Below are 15971 nucleotides of genomic sequence, written 5' to 3' on the forward strand. Positions count from 1 at the left end.
GAGAGAGACGGTCACTCGCTCCTGGCACCACACCAGCCTTGAGCACTGCGGACGCTCTCCCAGCGACCGTGCACCCAGCCACGGATCTGAAACTGGAGTCCCGCCCGAGGGGCTGGAAAAGAACCGCAAGTCACTCGGGCCCTGGGTCCCGACGCTGAGTGTTGGCGACAAGCGGTGCTTCCACGTTCTCTCGGGACAAACATGTCTTCTCCCAAAGGAAATGCAAAGTTGAAAGTAAATGACTAAGTTTTATGTCACACATATAAATATTTTTAGTTTAACGTATTTTGAAAAGTACCTCTACACTACTATGAATTCTTCCCAAGCCGTGTATTTCTAAATTAGCCGTGAACAGCGAGAGAAGGCGATGGTGGGCAAGGGTACACTTCGGAAAGACCAAAATCCAGACGGCAGTGCCCGGCCGTGAGGCCTGAGGACACCCTGGGACAACAGGGTCCCGTTATTCCTTCTGGAAGGTGCAGCAGGAGCCGCACCTGCCGGCCGCCGGCCCTTCAGGGAGCAGCTCTCCCGGAGGCCCCGTCACGGCCGCTGCCAGGCTGCTGCCCAGAGTCAACTTAAAACCGCGGCACTGTTTGCACGTCCAAGAAGAACTCCAAGTCTGGGTTCCTGACTGATCTCAACTATCAACTCCCAGCTGTGAGTCACACTAGCGTTTGTTCCAGGAATAAATTCGGGAAAAAGCGGCAGGTCTAAAGTGAGCACAAACTGTACCGTCCAAACTTCCGTAAGCTGCGGGACAGGGATGAAAGTCAGCAGAACTACACAGGGAAGGTCCCATTTTAAAAGGGAAGCAATGGAGAAAGGGACAGCAGCTGCCAGGCAGCCTCCTTGCTTAGTTAATAGTTTATTTGTAAAAAGAGCTCCCGTTTTTCTACCTGAAACCAACATGAAATAGTACTGACTGTAAACTGTACCTGAAAAAAATAAAAATTTTAAAAAGGAAAGCAATCCTTGATTAAAATAAAGCACAAATAAAGTGCCAATATAAAGAAAAAAACAAAAGCACATTTTACCTCGGAAAAAAAAAAAGGGGCGCCCATTTTTAAAAAGACCAGGCAATAAGCAGCTGTAAGGGCACAAGCCGAAGGGCAACCTCTCCCTCCACTGCCCGTTGCAGTGAAACAGGCCTCTCCACCCACGTCACCGAGGGTCACAGGTGCCGGCGGCACGTTTACGCCGCGGCACAGGTCACAGTGCACGTGACAGAGACAGTCAAGCGAACTGGGGTCCAGAGCTTCACCATGCAATCCCATGCTTCCTAATTATATAGTCGGTATGGAGTTTAAGCTGCAAGCTACCCTGAAGCATTTATTAAATGTCTTCATTTACAGGGACACTTGAGGTATAAATTTAAACAATATCTGTCTCATAAATTTACATTATATGGCTTTAACATAAAATGTTTCCCTATAAATATGTAATCTTTAGTGTCCAAGGGCTAATTCTTTTGTCAATGAGAATGAATAGCTCTATTGTTAAAATATAAAATGTCTCTTAAACAGAGACACACTTGTAAACTGGTCCCCCGTTGGAGATCTCCGCCAACAATCCCATGCATGCGTAATAGTTGCATAAGCATATTTCTTAATCATTCTGTTGCTACTTTTCACATCCCACATCTTAAGTCACCAGCAAAAGCATTACTTTGTGTAAAACACAAGAAAACGCACAGGGTAAAACCTACCTGACGTTACCAAATCTAAACTTTTGAAAAGAAACACAAGTACTGAAACAATGCCGGAAAAGTCAGCAAACCAAAAAACAGACATCAGTAGAAAGTGAAATGAGGGGAAAAATCATTCTTTCATCATAAAGATGGTCCATATTTTCCTCAAAATAAAACATAAAGAAACAAAAAGTAAAAGTAATGGAATTAAAAATTAAAAGCAGTTCAAATAAATACAACAGACTTAGAAAAACCTTCCCGTTTTCCAGAGACAGAACCTAACGCTGCCTGATTCCTCCCGATGTGCACACACCTCACCATGGACGCTAATGCTAAATGCTAACATCGGCAGCGTGCTCCAGTCGGTAGGTTAATTCCACATCTCCCTAATTTTACCAAAGAGCACCCTAAATATAGTCGTCAGGCACTATTTTCAGCGCGATGCAAGCCTGAACGTCACCATTAAAGGCACAGGAAGGAAACTATTCCTTTTACTCACGCGCCCGTTCTGAGAGGTTTTAACTGGGGTATAAGTGAAATTCAGTACAGACAGGTTACCTTTGAGATGTAGGTAAGTTTAATGGCTCCAACACGTGATGATCCCGAAGGGAGGTTCTAGAAAAAAATTATTAATATATAGTTAATACCCAACATTATGACTTTATGTTATAATTTCCTACACATTTAAAAAGTTAATCGTTTTTTAATATCACATTTTATATATCAATTTTTTCAGTTCAAGTACATACGGAGTCTGAAATCAAGTTGACAATATGGGTAACAAAATTGAAGCCTACTCTGTTCCACCTGAATAGATTCTGTAACTAAAAAGCTATTTTCATCATTGCAGCCAAACTTAATTTCTTTTTCATGAGCTTAAAAATCCATAAACAAGCCCTGGCCGGCGTGGCTCAGTTGGCTGTCACCCCAGAGCTGAAAGGTCGCCAGATGGATTCCCGTCAGGGCACATGCCCGGGTTGCAGGCTCAGCCTCCAGTAGGGGGCGTGCAGGAGGCAGCCGACGGATGTTTCTCTCTCATCAACGTTTCTCTCTCTCTCTCCCTCTCTAGAAATCAATAAAACATATGTAAAAAAATAATTTAAAAAATCCATAAACAAGATCAGATTTTGTTCCTGAAAGCAACGGAAAAAATTACTTAGAGACGTAAAACAACTGTAAGAAATTTCAAAAGACTATACATATTACTTTGTTCTATTAAAATTTTTAAATCAAGTATATCTGTTTTAAAAAACAGAATTTTCCCCATTTAAAAACTTTATATCGATACCATTTAAAATATATATATATTGACACTCTTTAAACCATACCAGGGAATGAATGTATATACTGACACGTCATACAAAGTATTTCTATTCCTCCCTTAAGTTTGGAATGTGGCTTGTGTCTTGAAAGAGAGAGAATCATTTCTGGCTAAGGCCACCAGGAAAGACTCTGTGGAGGAATACACGGCATTTAAAGGAAAAATCTGAAACAGGAGCGAGAGGGAGGATCCCCCAGGGAGAAAAGAGCGAAAGCAGGCGGGTGAGGGGGACTCTCGGACGCTCCGCACTGAGGGGAGAAGCCGCTGTGATGCAGGGTCACCCGGGCTGCAGAACCTGGGTGAAGAACCTACTTAAAGGACCCAAATAAAAACGCAAAGATTTAAGGAGGTGACACTATCAAGAATTTGAAACCATTAAAGAAAGCTTGTGAGCAGCTCTGTAATCAACACTGTGCTTTAATTAATATACCTTGTAATACAATACATTGGGTGGAGTATAGAGAAAGAGAGAGGTAAGAAACCCAGATAAAGGAATCTGGAAAAAAATTAAAAGTATGAAAGACTGATAGATTTCAAAAGTAAAATTAAAATAATCTTGACTTTGAAAGTTTCCTCTGCTGTAGATTAAGCAAGATCAACTTTTTAACGGATTTTATAATAATGTACATTTTTAAAAAAATCTCGGGGCTAGTTCTCATGACTGATTTGAAGTACGTTTCCCAGACCCATATAAGCTTCCCGGACACAGTTACTTATGTGGAAGCTACATCATTTCACAGATTTAAGGGCTCCAAACAGGAGCCTGTCACTGCCGACAGGGACGGGCGCTTTCAAACCCCACTCCCTGGCACAGGAAGGCCACGCTGTGTTCTGCTGTAAACTGTGTACAACAGACGAGCTTCCAGGTACAAACCACAGAGAAATGTGGGTACAAAATCGTAATTTTTACGTGTAACTCTGAATGGTTGTGTTCTTACACAAAATGTTTTACATTTAGAGGGTCTTATTTTTCTAAATTTTGGATAAAGAAAGGAAAGGTGAACTTGTCTTCACGACCCCCTCACCACCAAAGTGGCTTTTCAAGCACTGCTCCCTTCCCTTCGAAACTGTGACTCGCCTGTAAGTCCTCCATGAGCCTGGCCCTCGGCCTCCGTGTGGGGAGGAGAAATGAGGAGCCGCATCACCGCTACGTGACCTCAAGAAAGCGTCACAGCTTAACCAGCGGCACCGTACAGGACACATGAGCAGCTGGGGATAAACAACACGCAAAACACCTTGTGCTACGGACCAGCAGGACCGCTGCCAAGTCCAACTAGAAAAAAGTGGGTTTCAAAATGTGTCCCTGGACGGTGAACAGAGAATAATAAACTAGCGTGACATTTAAGATAAAAAGAGAAACAAGCCATCTGTCCTTACGCGTTCCTGCTGTCTTTCTGCCAAGAGACTTTTCCAGGTTTCTTCCCATTCACTTCCTAATACGGCTACTCAACGGCGGGATCCTGACCACCATCCGCGCCCTCGAACAACACAGAGTGCCCCGGCTGACCCCCAGAACACAGAGCGGACTTTTTAAATCAATGGTGAGTGATGAAGAAAGAAAGCAGAGGAAGAGGGGCTCCCTGAGCACAGGTGAGCCAGACGAAGGTCGTCCTCAGGGTCCTGAGGATCTGAAAACAGCCCGGTAACCGCAGCAACCAGACCGAGGCGCAGGAAGCTGCCGCTTCGGTTCAGAACGTGGCGCAGGGGCCCACCTGACGCAGCCCTCCCGGCGGGACATCTCACCCAAGTTTTCGTGGAAGATTAAGTCTTTATTGGGACATTTCACAGTGACACAGCTGGCAGGACGGCTAACACAATGGTTGGCAGAATCAAGACTGTGATAGATTCTCGTCAGTTGGAATAAAGAGATAAAATTACTGAGAACAAACCGAACAGAAGGACAGATTTAAAATTCTGCACATTTAAAAAATCACAATGTGCTAATTATACCACAGACTCTGGTCAAGTAAATAAAGGTATTAATCGTGTAGTTGCACAGCCAGGTTCCTCCCACCCGAGAGGGCTGGTTACACCCAGAGGTGAGGGAGTAAAGCTGGGCATCAGTAAGCTCTAAGAACAAGGGCAGAGAAAAGGCAGCCCCTAGCAAACACAGTCTCATCCAAAGTCAGCACTCAAATAAAATAAGCTGAATTAAATTCCCATTACCCTCCAGAATCTGAAAGGCTGCATGAGGACAGAGGTCTAGGCCCACTTTACAGAGAATCAAAGGGCAAAAGCAGGGTTACTGGGTAGGGGACCCAAGGCACTAGATTATGGCTTCCAGAACGAGCAATAACTGGGGCTGTCTCAAATACAATACATGCTTTTTAGCACGTGCAGCTCAAACAGGGAAGGTGAAGACTGGGGTAAATGGGTTCCTTGCATTAAGGAGGCTGAATTAATACCAAGGTCCATGACAACTCAAATTCTGTGTGAACGACTATAAATGCGTGAGCATGTATGTATTTTATCTAATCTAGTCTGTACGGGGTAGTAAATACTGGGCGAGTTGTCTGGGGCTCTAGTTCCCGCCCTGCGCAACAGAGTGGCGCCTGCTCCCTGCACAGAAGCCCATGAGGCTGAGAAGTTCGCCAGGGACCCCCCTCTTGCTTCACACACGCTTCCCTGCAACATACATCTCAATGTGACTAAGGAGTCACAGGCAGAGAAAACATAAAAAGCTTGACAGATGACCTCTAATCCAAGGTCTCTCACCGATCTTAAAACCAGGATTCTCATTTTTAATTTACAACACTTACCCCCAGTGACGTGCAAGGCAACAATAAAACAGTGGATTTCAACTCAGGAACGGCAGAGCACTGGCTGACACTCGTTTCCACACTGTAAGGTGAAAGGACTACATACGTGCAAGAGTATCCCCTAGTTCACGTAGCTTATTTCCAAAAGACAGTAGTGTCTGCCTTCGAGACAGCATCTTAAACCTAAACAAGTTAAAAAATTTCTACCAGAAATAGTGTTTCTCTCCCAAGGGAGGAAAAGCATATATGACACATAGCTTTTATCAAATAAATTTAGTTTCATCTCCTGAAACTGAAATAAGACAGTAGGAGCTGGGGTGCAGGGCAGGGAGAGTGCTCCCAGTAGAAATAAATCTAAGTATACCCTGTTTAGGACGACACATCAGTAGTATGTCAAATACTTTAACAGTGAGAACTTATATGCTTTTGAGAAAGGGAACCCTGTAGGTCTTACAAACCTGTGGATTATCCATGTACCACACAAAGCTGTCTTCTCTGGTATCCAATATGAAGTACCTCCGAAGAAACTTCCCGCTGTTCTCATTTTCTTCAATGTCTAGGAAACCACAAATGCGATTCTGACGATCCACATAAGGCATCTCTGAGCCTGAACATTACACTGTGAAACAAAGTATCAACAGTGAGCACATCACTCTGTGGGACACAACAGCAACAGTGAGCACATCACACTCGGACAAAAATAGCAACAGTGAGCACAGCACACTGTGAAACAAAATATCAACAGTGAGCACATCACACTGTGAAACAAAATAGCAACAGTGAGCACATCACACTGTGAAACAAAATAGCAACAGTGAGCACATCACACTGAGACAACAGCAGCAGTGAGCAGGGGCAGGGGGCTTCCCCCGTGAAGTGGGCTGTAGCGAGACTTGTTCACAAGGAGCCCACCTGCCGACACGAGGTGGGAGCGGGTCAAGGTGATTACACACAAGGCAAGGGCGAAACCACTTTAAAATTAAGCTTATTATGAGTGGTTATGACGCGCCACTTGAATGATTTACTTACTTTTCCGTAAACAAATCCAAGTGAACCAAAAAAACTAGCTACCCAAACCTTCATTTCCTCACTTACAAATCAAGGTATCTACCTTTCAGACTGTTTTAGAATATTTTTAAATTTGCAAAACGATGACAGTTGGCTGCTTCCTACGTGCCGGGCTCCGTGACTCTCTCCCAGGCGCCCTCGCTTAGCCCTCAGGACGCCCCTCCGCGCAGGCACCATGCCTCCCACTCCCAGCCGAGAAACAGCCCTGAGGAGGGGAGGCGGCCTTCCAGGCAGGGGGCCAGATTCCTGGACTCCGAAGCGCGTATCTTAATCTCTACACCATCCTGTCTTAAAACCAAAGTGAACCAAATCAAAGTTAACACGAGGGGAGAGTGAAGCGGGTACTTCGTGCCTCCTGAAGGAAGAACAAACATCACCAACGAAGTGAACACACTGCAACCGCAACAAAACCTTTTTTCCTGAATCTGCCCGTCTCTACACCTCCCTGCGTCCCACCACTGTACAGGACATAAAGCACAGGCGCAGCACATCAGAGGAACCAGAGGGGTTCACACAGCAAAAGCCAAACTGGGAAATGGCAGGACAAAGGGCCAGTTTCCCCTGCAAATCAACTACCACGGGGAAAATGAGGGGGGTGCAGATTACAAGACCAGAGGCATGTCCCACTGTGATTCTGAAAGACTGAAATTTTTATTGTACTGGTTCAAGTTAAAAACCATGACTTGGATTGGAAAGCAGCGTTTAGTCACTTTCTCTAGAAACTAGTATGCGATCCCCTTCTGACACGCAGGCTGCTCCTGCTCCGGCACTTGCAGAGCCAGTGCCAAAGCGCCAACATCTTCGGCAAGTTGAATTTATTATGCAACTAGGTTTTCGTAGAGGCTCAAGGAAAGTTTAACTCACCGTGGAAGCTCAGTTAGTACGCACCCGGCTATACACAGCCAGAGAAACATACCAAAAAGTTCCAAACAAAACTACCCATCAAGTTTGTATGTGAGTTATTATAAATCTGGTATGTACAGAACTTTGTTAAAGAACTTACCCAAAGTTTTTTAAAATTTATAAAATGCAATCAAAACTAGAAAACTTAAACTACATACTAACGCACACTGCAGGTAAACACTATCCACTTGTATGGTGCTGCCGGAAGGTAGAGACAGACCAAAGGAACAAGAACCGAGAACCCTAAGTTCTGGACGCATCTCATCTTTGGAAACACTTGGTGTTGTCGGTCTGTTTCATTTCAGCCATTCTGGTGAGAGTGTATCTTTATTAAAAAATTCAGCATTGTTGAGGCATAACTTACACATAGTAAAATTTACCTGTTTCAGTGTGCAGTTCCGTAAGTCCTGACGTATGCATATAATTGTGTAAACTCCACCACAATCAAAATACACAACACTTAACGTCACCAAAAAACTGCCCGCGTGCACCTTTGTGCTCAGCTCCTATTCTAAGCGCTGGCAACTCTGAGACGTTTTAGCACGAAGTTTTGTGGTGTGTTTTTAATCTGTACGCCGTCCTAAAAGGCTCTCTTTGTGGCGCTCGGGCCCGAGAGCTCTGATAGGTGCACAGTCCTGTATCCCACCACCACCAGGACACAGGACAGGGGCATCCCTCCAAAAACCACCCTTGGAGGCCACCCTCCCCCCCTGCTGAACTGTTATCTGCCCCAGTGGCCTGTTCTGGGCCGGCTGCTCTCACTTAGCAAACGCATCTGAGATGCGTCCGAGCCTCGTCCATCAACAGCTGTTCTTCGTGTCGCGGGGCAGTCGGGCGACCGCAGCTTATTCATTTACCATCACAAACGGCCCCTGGGCTGCTTCTGCTGTTGCTGCGGTCCACACTGCCCCCAGGTGTCTGGTGCAAACACCGGCTTTCAGTTCACACGCGCACCGAGGCGCGGGCTGCTGGGCTGCTGGGCTGCTGGAGGGTAAGTTCAACTTTGCAAGGACCCGCCAAGCTGCCCCCGCGGCGGCACCACTCTGCAGTCCCCCCACAACACGCGAGAGCCCACCTGTTCCCCGCTGGTCAGCGTTCGGTGTTGCCACGGCTTTTCCTGTTGTTTCGTCTGTCCGAGCCGCTCCAGTAGGTGTGCAGCGGATCCTATGGTTTTCCTTTGTGGTATCTTCCTGAGTAACGACGACCATCTTTTTACGTGTCCCGGGGGGTGGTCAGACCTCTTCCCTACGGATGCTCAGTCGTGGCGAGCTCACGCGTTCCCACAGCCCCGAACGCGAATCCCTTCCAATCGGCCATCCCCGGGCCTGGACACTGACCCCAGGCCCAGGTCTACAACCGCCCGCCCTGCCGATCTGCCCCCTTACCTAACAGACACCTTGATTCCCCTCAGAAACTGGCTCCTGTCTGTCCCTCGGTAAACAGCCACCCCCTTCTTCCAGCCGTTCAGGCAAAACACCCTGGGAGTCACCTCTATGGAGTCTCCTTTCTCCCTCATTCCAAGTCCCGTCCCCAGCAAATCCTGCCGGCTGCACCGTCCCCGCAGCCGCTCCGGCTCGGGCCCCGTCACGCTCAGCTGGGTGACTTACTGCGGGACGTCCTCGCATCTGCCCCTGTGCCTCTGTTCTCTGCAGTCAGAGCCACCCCATTAAAATACACACTCAAGCGGTTCAACAAACACTGACACATATTACTACCTGCCAAGCACTGTTGTTTTTTCGTTTGTTTAAATATATATGTTTTAATATATCTTTATTGATTTCAGAGAGAGAAGCATCGATGATGAGAGTCACTGACCGGCTGCCTCCTGCATGGCCCCTGCTGGGGGTCAAGCCCACGACCCGGGCTGAGCCCTGACCGGGAATCGAACCCTGACCTCCTGGCTCCTACGTCGATGTTCAACTGCTGAGCCGCGCCGGCCGGGCCCTGGCACTGTTCTGAATATTAGTTCGTTTAGTCCTTATAACAACAATTTTACAGATGAGAAAAAAAGACAGATTTTAAAAATCCCTTGTCCCAAGGACACGTGGCCAGGAACTGGCAGCGCCAGGATTCAAACGAGGGGAGCCGGCCCCTCAGTGCCAGGACGTGACGCCCCTCCACTCAAACCTTCAACTCTGGCTGCTCATCAGAATCACCTGGGAGCTTCTGAAAACCCTGATGCCTGGCTGGACGCCCAGACAAATTCATTCAGAAGCTCTGAAGATGAGACCTGGGCACCAGCGCCTTTCCAAAGCTCCCAGGTAATCCCAGTGTCCAGAGGAGGTAAAGTCGCTGCGTCAGTGCAACCATCTCACTCAAAGTAGAAACCAGGCTTACACGCCTCCACCCCCACCCCTCGTCCCCCCCCACCATCAGGCCGCGGCACTCGACTACGTCACACGCTCCCATCGAGGCCTGTTCACCGGAACGTCCTTTCCTGCGTGAAGCCTCGAGGCACCTTATCTAAGCTGCTCCGAACTGTCCCGCGTGTCCCGCTCCGTCCCCGCATCTCCCAGCATCTCCTCGGCACTTCCCGCTCACACACGATGTCCCTCACTCACGGCCGGACCCGCGGGCTGCAGGCTGGACGGTGGGCTCGGGCAGGGATTTCCTCCGCTGGCTGTCGCCGCCCCCGGCCCGCAGAGGGGCTGGCGCAGGGGGGCCTCAGGGACCGCTGAGTGAAGTGTCAAGAAGCCCGACTGCTGCAGCCGGTCTCCGCTCAACTTTCTAAACGCACAGCTGCTGTTTCCTCATCAGACAAGACCTCACTCAGCAGACGGACGTTCTGTTGAGACGATGGAGGAAAGGGGGCAACGCTGTTTTCCGTGGGTTATCTTTTCAGCAAGGTTGTGTGAGGCAGGAACGGGTCACACTGTACGACTGAGGCCCCCCAATACTCATCCTTACAGTCAGCCTCACATTAACAAACTCCCAGCTCATGCTTCACCAGGTGGGAACCAGGAAGCCAAAAAGTGAAAACAAAAACCAAAGAGAGACAGAAGAGAAAAATCTAGGAAAGTTAAATTCTGCACAGTGGGGCCTGACTGGGCCCCAGGGCTCCCCAGTCGCTAGCTGCTGAGCGAGAGCAGGACGCACGGAGCTGAGCCGGCGTGGACGCCAGCGCTGACCCCCACGCACCCCTCAGGGCCCTGGCACCCTAACCAACGCCTAACCATCGCCTCACCCTGTACAAGCAGCTGACAGAAGAGAGAGGAAAAAATCAGGAGTCTCCCAAGTCTTCGGGGAGAGCCCAGGGAAAGGAATGGGGCATTCACCCAAGAGCAGGGGCAGGGGACACCCAAGATACGAAGTGCACCCCGTTCTCAGCTCAGTGTCTGCTTGTGAGCTGTCAGGGCACAGAGGGGGCTCCAGCAGCCTGCAGGCCGCCAGCTGGCATCACTAGGAAGCGAGGTCCCAGGGCTGAGGTGGGAACTACACAAGGCGGCTGGACTTGAGGATCCTGCCGGCATCAGGAGAAAAGGTCCCCGGCCCACCTCGCCCCACACGCTCACAGGGACCAAGGAGGGGGCTGACAGGACGGACCGAAGAGGTGGGGGTGTAGGAGAGCAAATGTCATATTCAGGGACCCTGTGCAGGGCAGTTTCCCTGCAAAATCTCACCAAAATCCCAGCCTGGACTCCTACCCGTGGACATCAGTAGCTTGTCACTGTTGATGAAAAGAGAGCTCTAATGCCACCAGGCAAGAAATACGGTCCTTTCCGTTTTTCTTCTGACCAGTCCGGGTCCCAGACATCCCAGGGGAGGGAAGGGAAAGCGGTGCCCTGGGGGCACGCCATACCCCAATCCCTCCCGCCCCCAGTGCCCCAGCAGTTAGTGGCCTGACCCTGGGTGAGGGACGAGAGGAGCTGTAAGCTGAACAGAAGGCTGAAGGTTTAAACTGAAATAGGTTAAACTGGAGCTTTTAATAGCTGTAAATGCAGAAGAGCGACCGTTTGCCATGATGTCATGAGGCAGGGGAGAGGGGCAAGAGGAACATCCTACAGATCGTTGTCAAAAGCAGCGAATGTTGAAATAAACCTATTTTATGTTTGTTCTCCCCCAGCTTGGGCTGCTCCCTAACCTGACGGCCTAAGGAACAGCACCGCGGACCCCACGGCCAAGAGAGGGGCACCCGACATGGAAAGTCCCAGGGGATTTCACTGTCCGGGGTATGACGCTGAGGTCAGTCCTACCCTAAGGGCCCCCGACTGTCCTTTCACAAGAGGGCAGGCTGAGGACAGAATTGAGTTCAGCAGTTAAAACTCATAAACATCTAAGCCACATGACGGGATAAAACCATCAGATGGAGAAGTCTGATAGGGATTCCATGTCGGAAAAAAATAGGACTTAAGAATTTAAAAATATTTAAGACTCTCAGACTTATTTACATATTTAAAAACATCCTAAATAACTGATTTCCTTTTACATTCGACAGAAATTCCAGTTCAAAAAAGTTTGTGCTATAAAATCCCCAAAACACAATCTTCCTGAATCTAAGCACTTTGTCTAATCAAAGGGCTTATCAAAATAAAGAGCAGACATGCTCGCTGAAATATCTTCTAGGAATTATAAACTCATGTGCTTTGTCACGCAGGAGCTACTAGGAAAAATATTACTTAAGAGTTCAAACGGTTTAACGTGTTGCTCCTTAAAGCATAACAGGGTCCTATGGCTGTAACAACGACCAACAGGAATTTTGAGTTTTAAATAAAAACGCACCCTATTTTTATGTTTCTAAAAATAATTAAGCATTATAGACAAGCACCTAAAGCTACCAAAAGTTTCTGCCTGAAAAACACATTTCTGATTCCACTTCAATAAATCTCCAAACAGTGTGTACTTACAAATGGTCAAAAGAATTAAAATTGGCCCTGGCTGGATAGCTCCGTTGGTTAGAGCATCCTCCCAATATGCCAAGGTTACGGGTTCCATCCCCAGTCGGGGCACATACAGGAGTCAACCAACGAACCCATAAACGAGTGGAACCACAAACTGAGGTTTCACTTTCTTTCTCCTTTCCTCTTGCTCAAAGATCAATCAACAAAAATTAAAAAAAAAAATTAAAACTAAACTTTAACAATTTATCTCCTAATGAAGCCACTTTATTGTCTCGCTGCAGACCTGAAGTGACAGAAGAATCACCCTGAAACGTAGTATCGAGTTTTAACGTTACTGAAAGTAGGATGCTCAGGCAGGCGGAGCGGCTGGGGGCCCCTCCGCTCGCAGCTGAGCAGCTGAGCAGTCGCTGCGGTAACACCTGAAACTTACCATCTAACCAAAGCAGAGGGTAACTGCTGTCGCACCTGAATCACCACATTCTACACGGAAAACCATTTACCTTCCCCACTCTTAAATGGCAGAGTTCATTAAATAAGGACAAGAATAACTATTTTACATCCAGCAATAATATTTCAGTGGCAAAGTCGGACTTAGGTTATTCTAATAAATGACTTCACAGACTTCATTCTGGGTTACAAATTACCATGGAGTCAAAATAAATGTGGGTTTTGCAGTGTGGCTCTAAGAACTTCCAGGCTTACGTCTTTTTTTTTTTTTTTTTTAAGCTGCATTAAATGTTTCTGGAGAAAAAGACCCTATAAAAATATAAAATATTTCTATCTTTCTCAAGTATTTACCTAGGAGTCTTCCATATCATTGTATCCTACACATTAACAACACGAGGGAATTACCCACGGCTACTTTTCAAACAAAATAACCGCCTACTATTCTCAATGCGCTTAAACACGTCTAAGAAGGTCCTTCCTGCTTAGGAACTCGGGCAGTTTCCTAACAATTGTATACTTATCCTGTTTTACTGTCTCTCCTAGACTATGACAAACTGGATTACGCACCCCCTTTCCTTTTTGCTTCAGTTGCTAAAACTAGAAAATAAAAAGATACAAACCTGCTACTTGCCCCTCCTCGCAACAATAAAAGTACTAATCACCAAGATAAAATGAGATACGAAGCAGTTTCAATACATACCACATCATAACCTCAGAAAGTTACCCAGTGCCTACCAAAAAGGACACATCCAGCCATCTCCCTCCACGCAGGCACACTGGGCAGAAACGTGCCAATGGATACACTGCGGGGTTTGCAGCACTATAAGGTAAACTATTAACTCAAATTCTGCTACGTTTAAATATGCTTGTTTAAATACATCAGTATTCTAAAGTGTGATTTCCCTGGGGAAGATTTGGCCAAGAGGGAGAGAATTAAACAAACTCTATTTGGGGCAACATCTTTCGCCACAGCGCGCACATGAAAATTCACGCGTGGAACGTATCGGGCACTTTAGTCCGAATGAATCGCACTATCTTTTGAAATAACAGGTCGAGTTCTTGAGACGATGAAGAAAAGCAGTTCTACAAAATGACTTTTAAACTTTTTTCCTGGATCCTACGAAGCTTCCCCAGATGCTGCTGAAAAGTGTTCCAGGGTCATGAAACACCCCGGGAAAGCCCGGCGCCGAGCGCGTGGGGGGCGCGGCGGGCCGAGCAAACCGACGGTGCAAGCCTCGCGCCGCGCGCTCCCGCCCTTAAACACGCAGGAAACGGGGCTTTCTGGTTAGAAAACTACCTCACCAAGAGCAGGGGCGGCACCGAGGCAGGGACCCTAACGAAAGGAGACCGGGCCCGAGGGCCGGGAGGAGAGGGGAGTGCACCAGCCGCGCGCGCGGACCCGCCCCCCCAGCACCGAGGTTCCCCCTTTCGGGCGGGGGATGCTCTGGGGCGCAGCCTCACGGGACCCCACCGAGGCCGCCAACCCGCCCCGCGGGGACCACGCTCCTCCCTCGACGGCCGGTCCGTCCAGGAGGCCCCGGGCGCTCAGGGCGGCGCCGCGCGTCGCGGAGCCCACGGCCCGGGTCCCACCTGCGCGCCCTTGGGCGAGTCGCCCTCAGCCGCCGCCGGGCCGCCCGCCCTGCTCGGGGCGAAGGTAACGCGCTCGCCCCGCGGGGCTCTGACCGGGGCGGGGCGCGGGGGCCCCGGAACAGCGCGCCCGGCGGGGAGCGCGAGGGCGCGGCGCTGGACCGGCCGCCGCCGGGCGTGGCCGCGGGGATCCCCGCACCGCGCGGGCGGCCAGGCGGAGGGCGGGCCGCCCCGACCGTCCCGAGCGGCGGCGCCAGAGCGGCCCCCGCCCCGCCCCGCACCGCCCCCGCGCGGGCGCCGCCGAGGTCAGGAAACAATGGGCGCCGGGCCGGCGCCGCCCCTCCCGCCCGCCGCGCAGGTGAGCGGCCGCGGCCTCGCCCCGGGGCGGCGCGCCCCGCACGCGCGGGGAGAGGCCGGGGGCCCCGGGACCCCTCGCCCGCCCCGCCCCGCCCCGCACTCACCAGCGCCGCCGGCCCTCGGCGGACGCGCGGACGCCTCCCGCTCCCTCCGCCGGCCCCGCCCACCGCTCGGAGCCGCCGCCGCGCTCCCGGGGCACAGCTTCCCCGCGCCGCTCGGCTCGCAACCTCCGCACCGCCTCGGCCGCGGCTCCCGCAGGCGCGCAACTGGCCGGCGGCGCCCACGACGGCCCGGTCGCGCACTGCGCACGCGCGCCCCGCCGCTCTGCCCCCAGACGGCGGCCGAGATTCTGGGGCGGGCCCTTCCGGCCCGCGAGACTACAAGTCCCGGCAGGCCCCGCGCGGCCCGCGGCTCTCGGCGCGCCGGGTATGCGGCGTCGTCCTGGTTCCCGGGAGGCGGCCTTGGGCACGTCGGGGCGGGGCGCGCGCGGAGCTCGGGGGCCCCTGCGCCGCGGGGCATGCTGGGACTCGTAGTTTCCGAGGGCACCGGGCCTGGCTCGGGGCGTGGCGGGGCGGGGGGGGGGGCGCTCCGGAGCCTCTGATGTCATCGCCTGGAGCTGGGGGCGCAAGATCCGTAAAAAACGGGCTTCGTTCGCCTGCAGAGGACCCGTGTGCGAGCCGTCCCGTTACCCGCCCGGGAGGCGCCCGCGCCCGCTGCGGGGCGCCCGGGAAGAGCCCTGCGCAGCCCCGCGCGCCAGGTCTCCGCTCCCGGCCTCTCTCCCGGACCCGTAGCTCCGCCTCCGGCGCAATGGGACGGGGCGCGGGGAACGCGCAGGGCCGCCGAGATTCTTCAGGAAGGACGGCGAAAGCTGCGTGTTTTCGCGGATCCTTATGCCACTGAGCACAGCCGTGGAGCACCTGCCGTGGGCCAGGCGCCGTGGCAGGCTCTGGGCGTGGCCCTGAGAACCGGCGCGCCCCGCGGAGCCGCGGCCTCCAAGGGGAGCT

General features: G+C 50.8%; 1 protein-coding gene across 5 annotated transcripts in view; it reads right to left on the reverse strand.

Moving 5' to 3' along the window:
- Positions 1 to 15126, reverse strand: part of PLEKHA1 (pleckstrin homology domain containing A1) — a 34734-nt gene extending 19608 nt beyond the window's left edge. For 3 of the 5 annotated variants that reach the window (XM_087824056.1, XM_087824058.1, XM_087824059.1), the window contains exons 1-3: positions 15072 to 15126; positions 6226 to 6386; positions 2246 to 2302 (exon numbers count right to left, since the gene is read on the reverse strand). In XM_087824056.1, the coding sequence (XP_087680182.1) occupies positions 2246 to 2302; positions 6226 to 6366 (198 nt within the window). In that variant the 5' untranslated portion in view covers positions 6367 to 6386; positions 15072 to 15126. Of the gene's footprint in view, positions 1 to 2245; positions 2303 to 6225; positions 6891 to 8813; positions 10084 to 15071 lie in introns of those variants that run through there. The other 2 variants (XM_016207132.2, XM_087824060.1) reach the window with 2 other exon arrangements.
- Positions 15127 to 15971: the final 845 nt, after the last annotated feature.

Source organism: Miniopterus natalensis, chromosome 14, assembly GCF_054644295.1.
Source record: "Miniopterus natalensis isolate mMinNat1 chromosome 14, mMinNat1.hap1, whole genome shotgun sequence".
NCBI lineage: Eukaryota > Metazoa > Chordata > Mammalia > Chiroptera > Miniopteridae > Miniopterus > Miniopterus natalensis.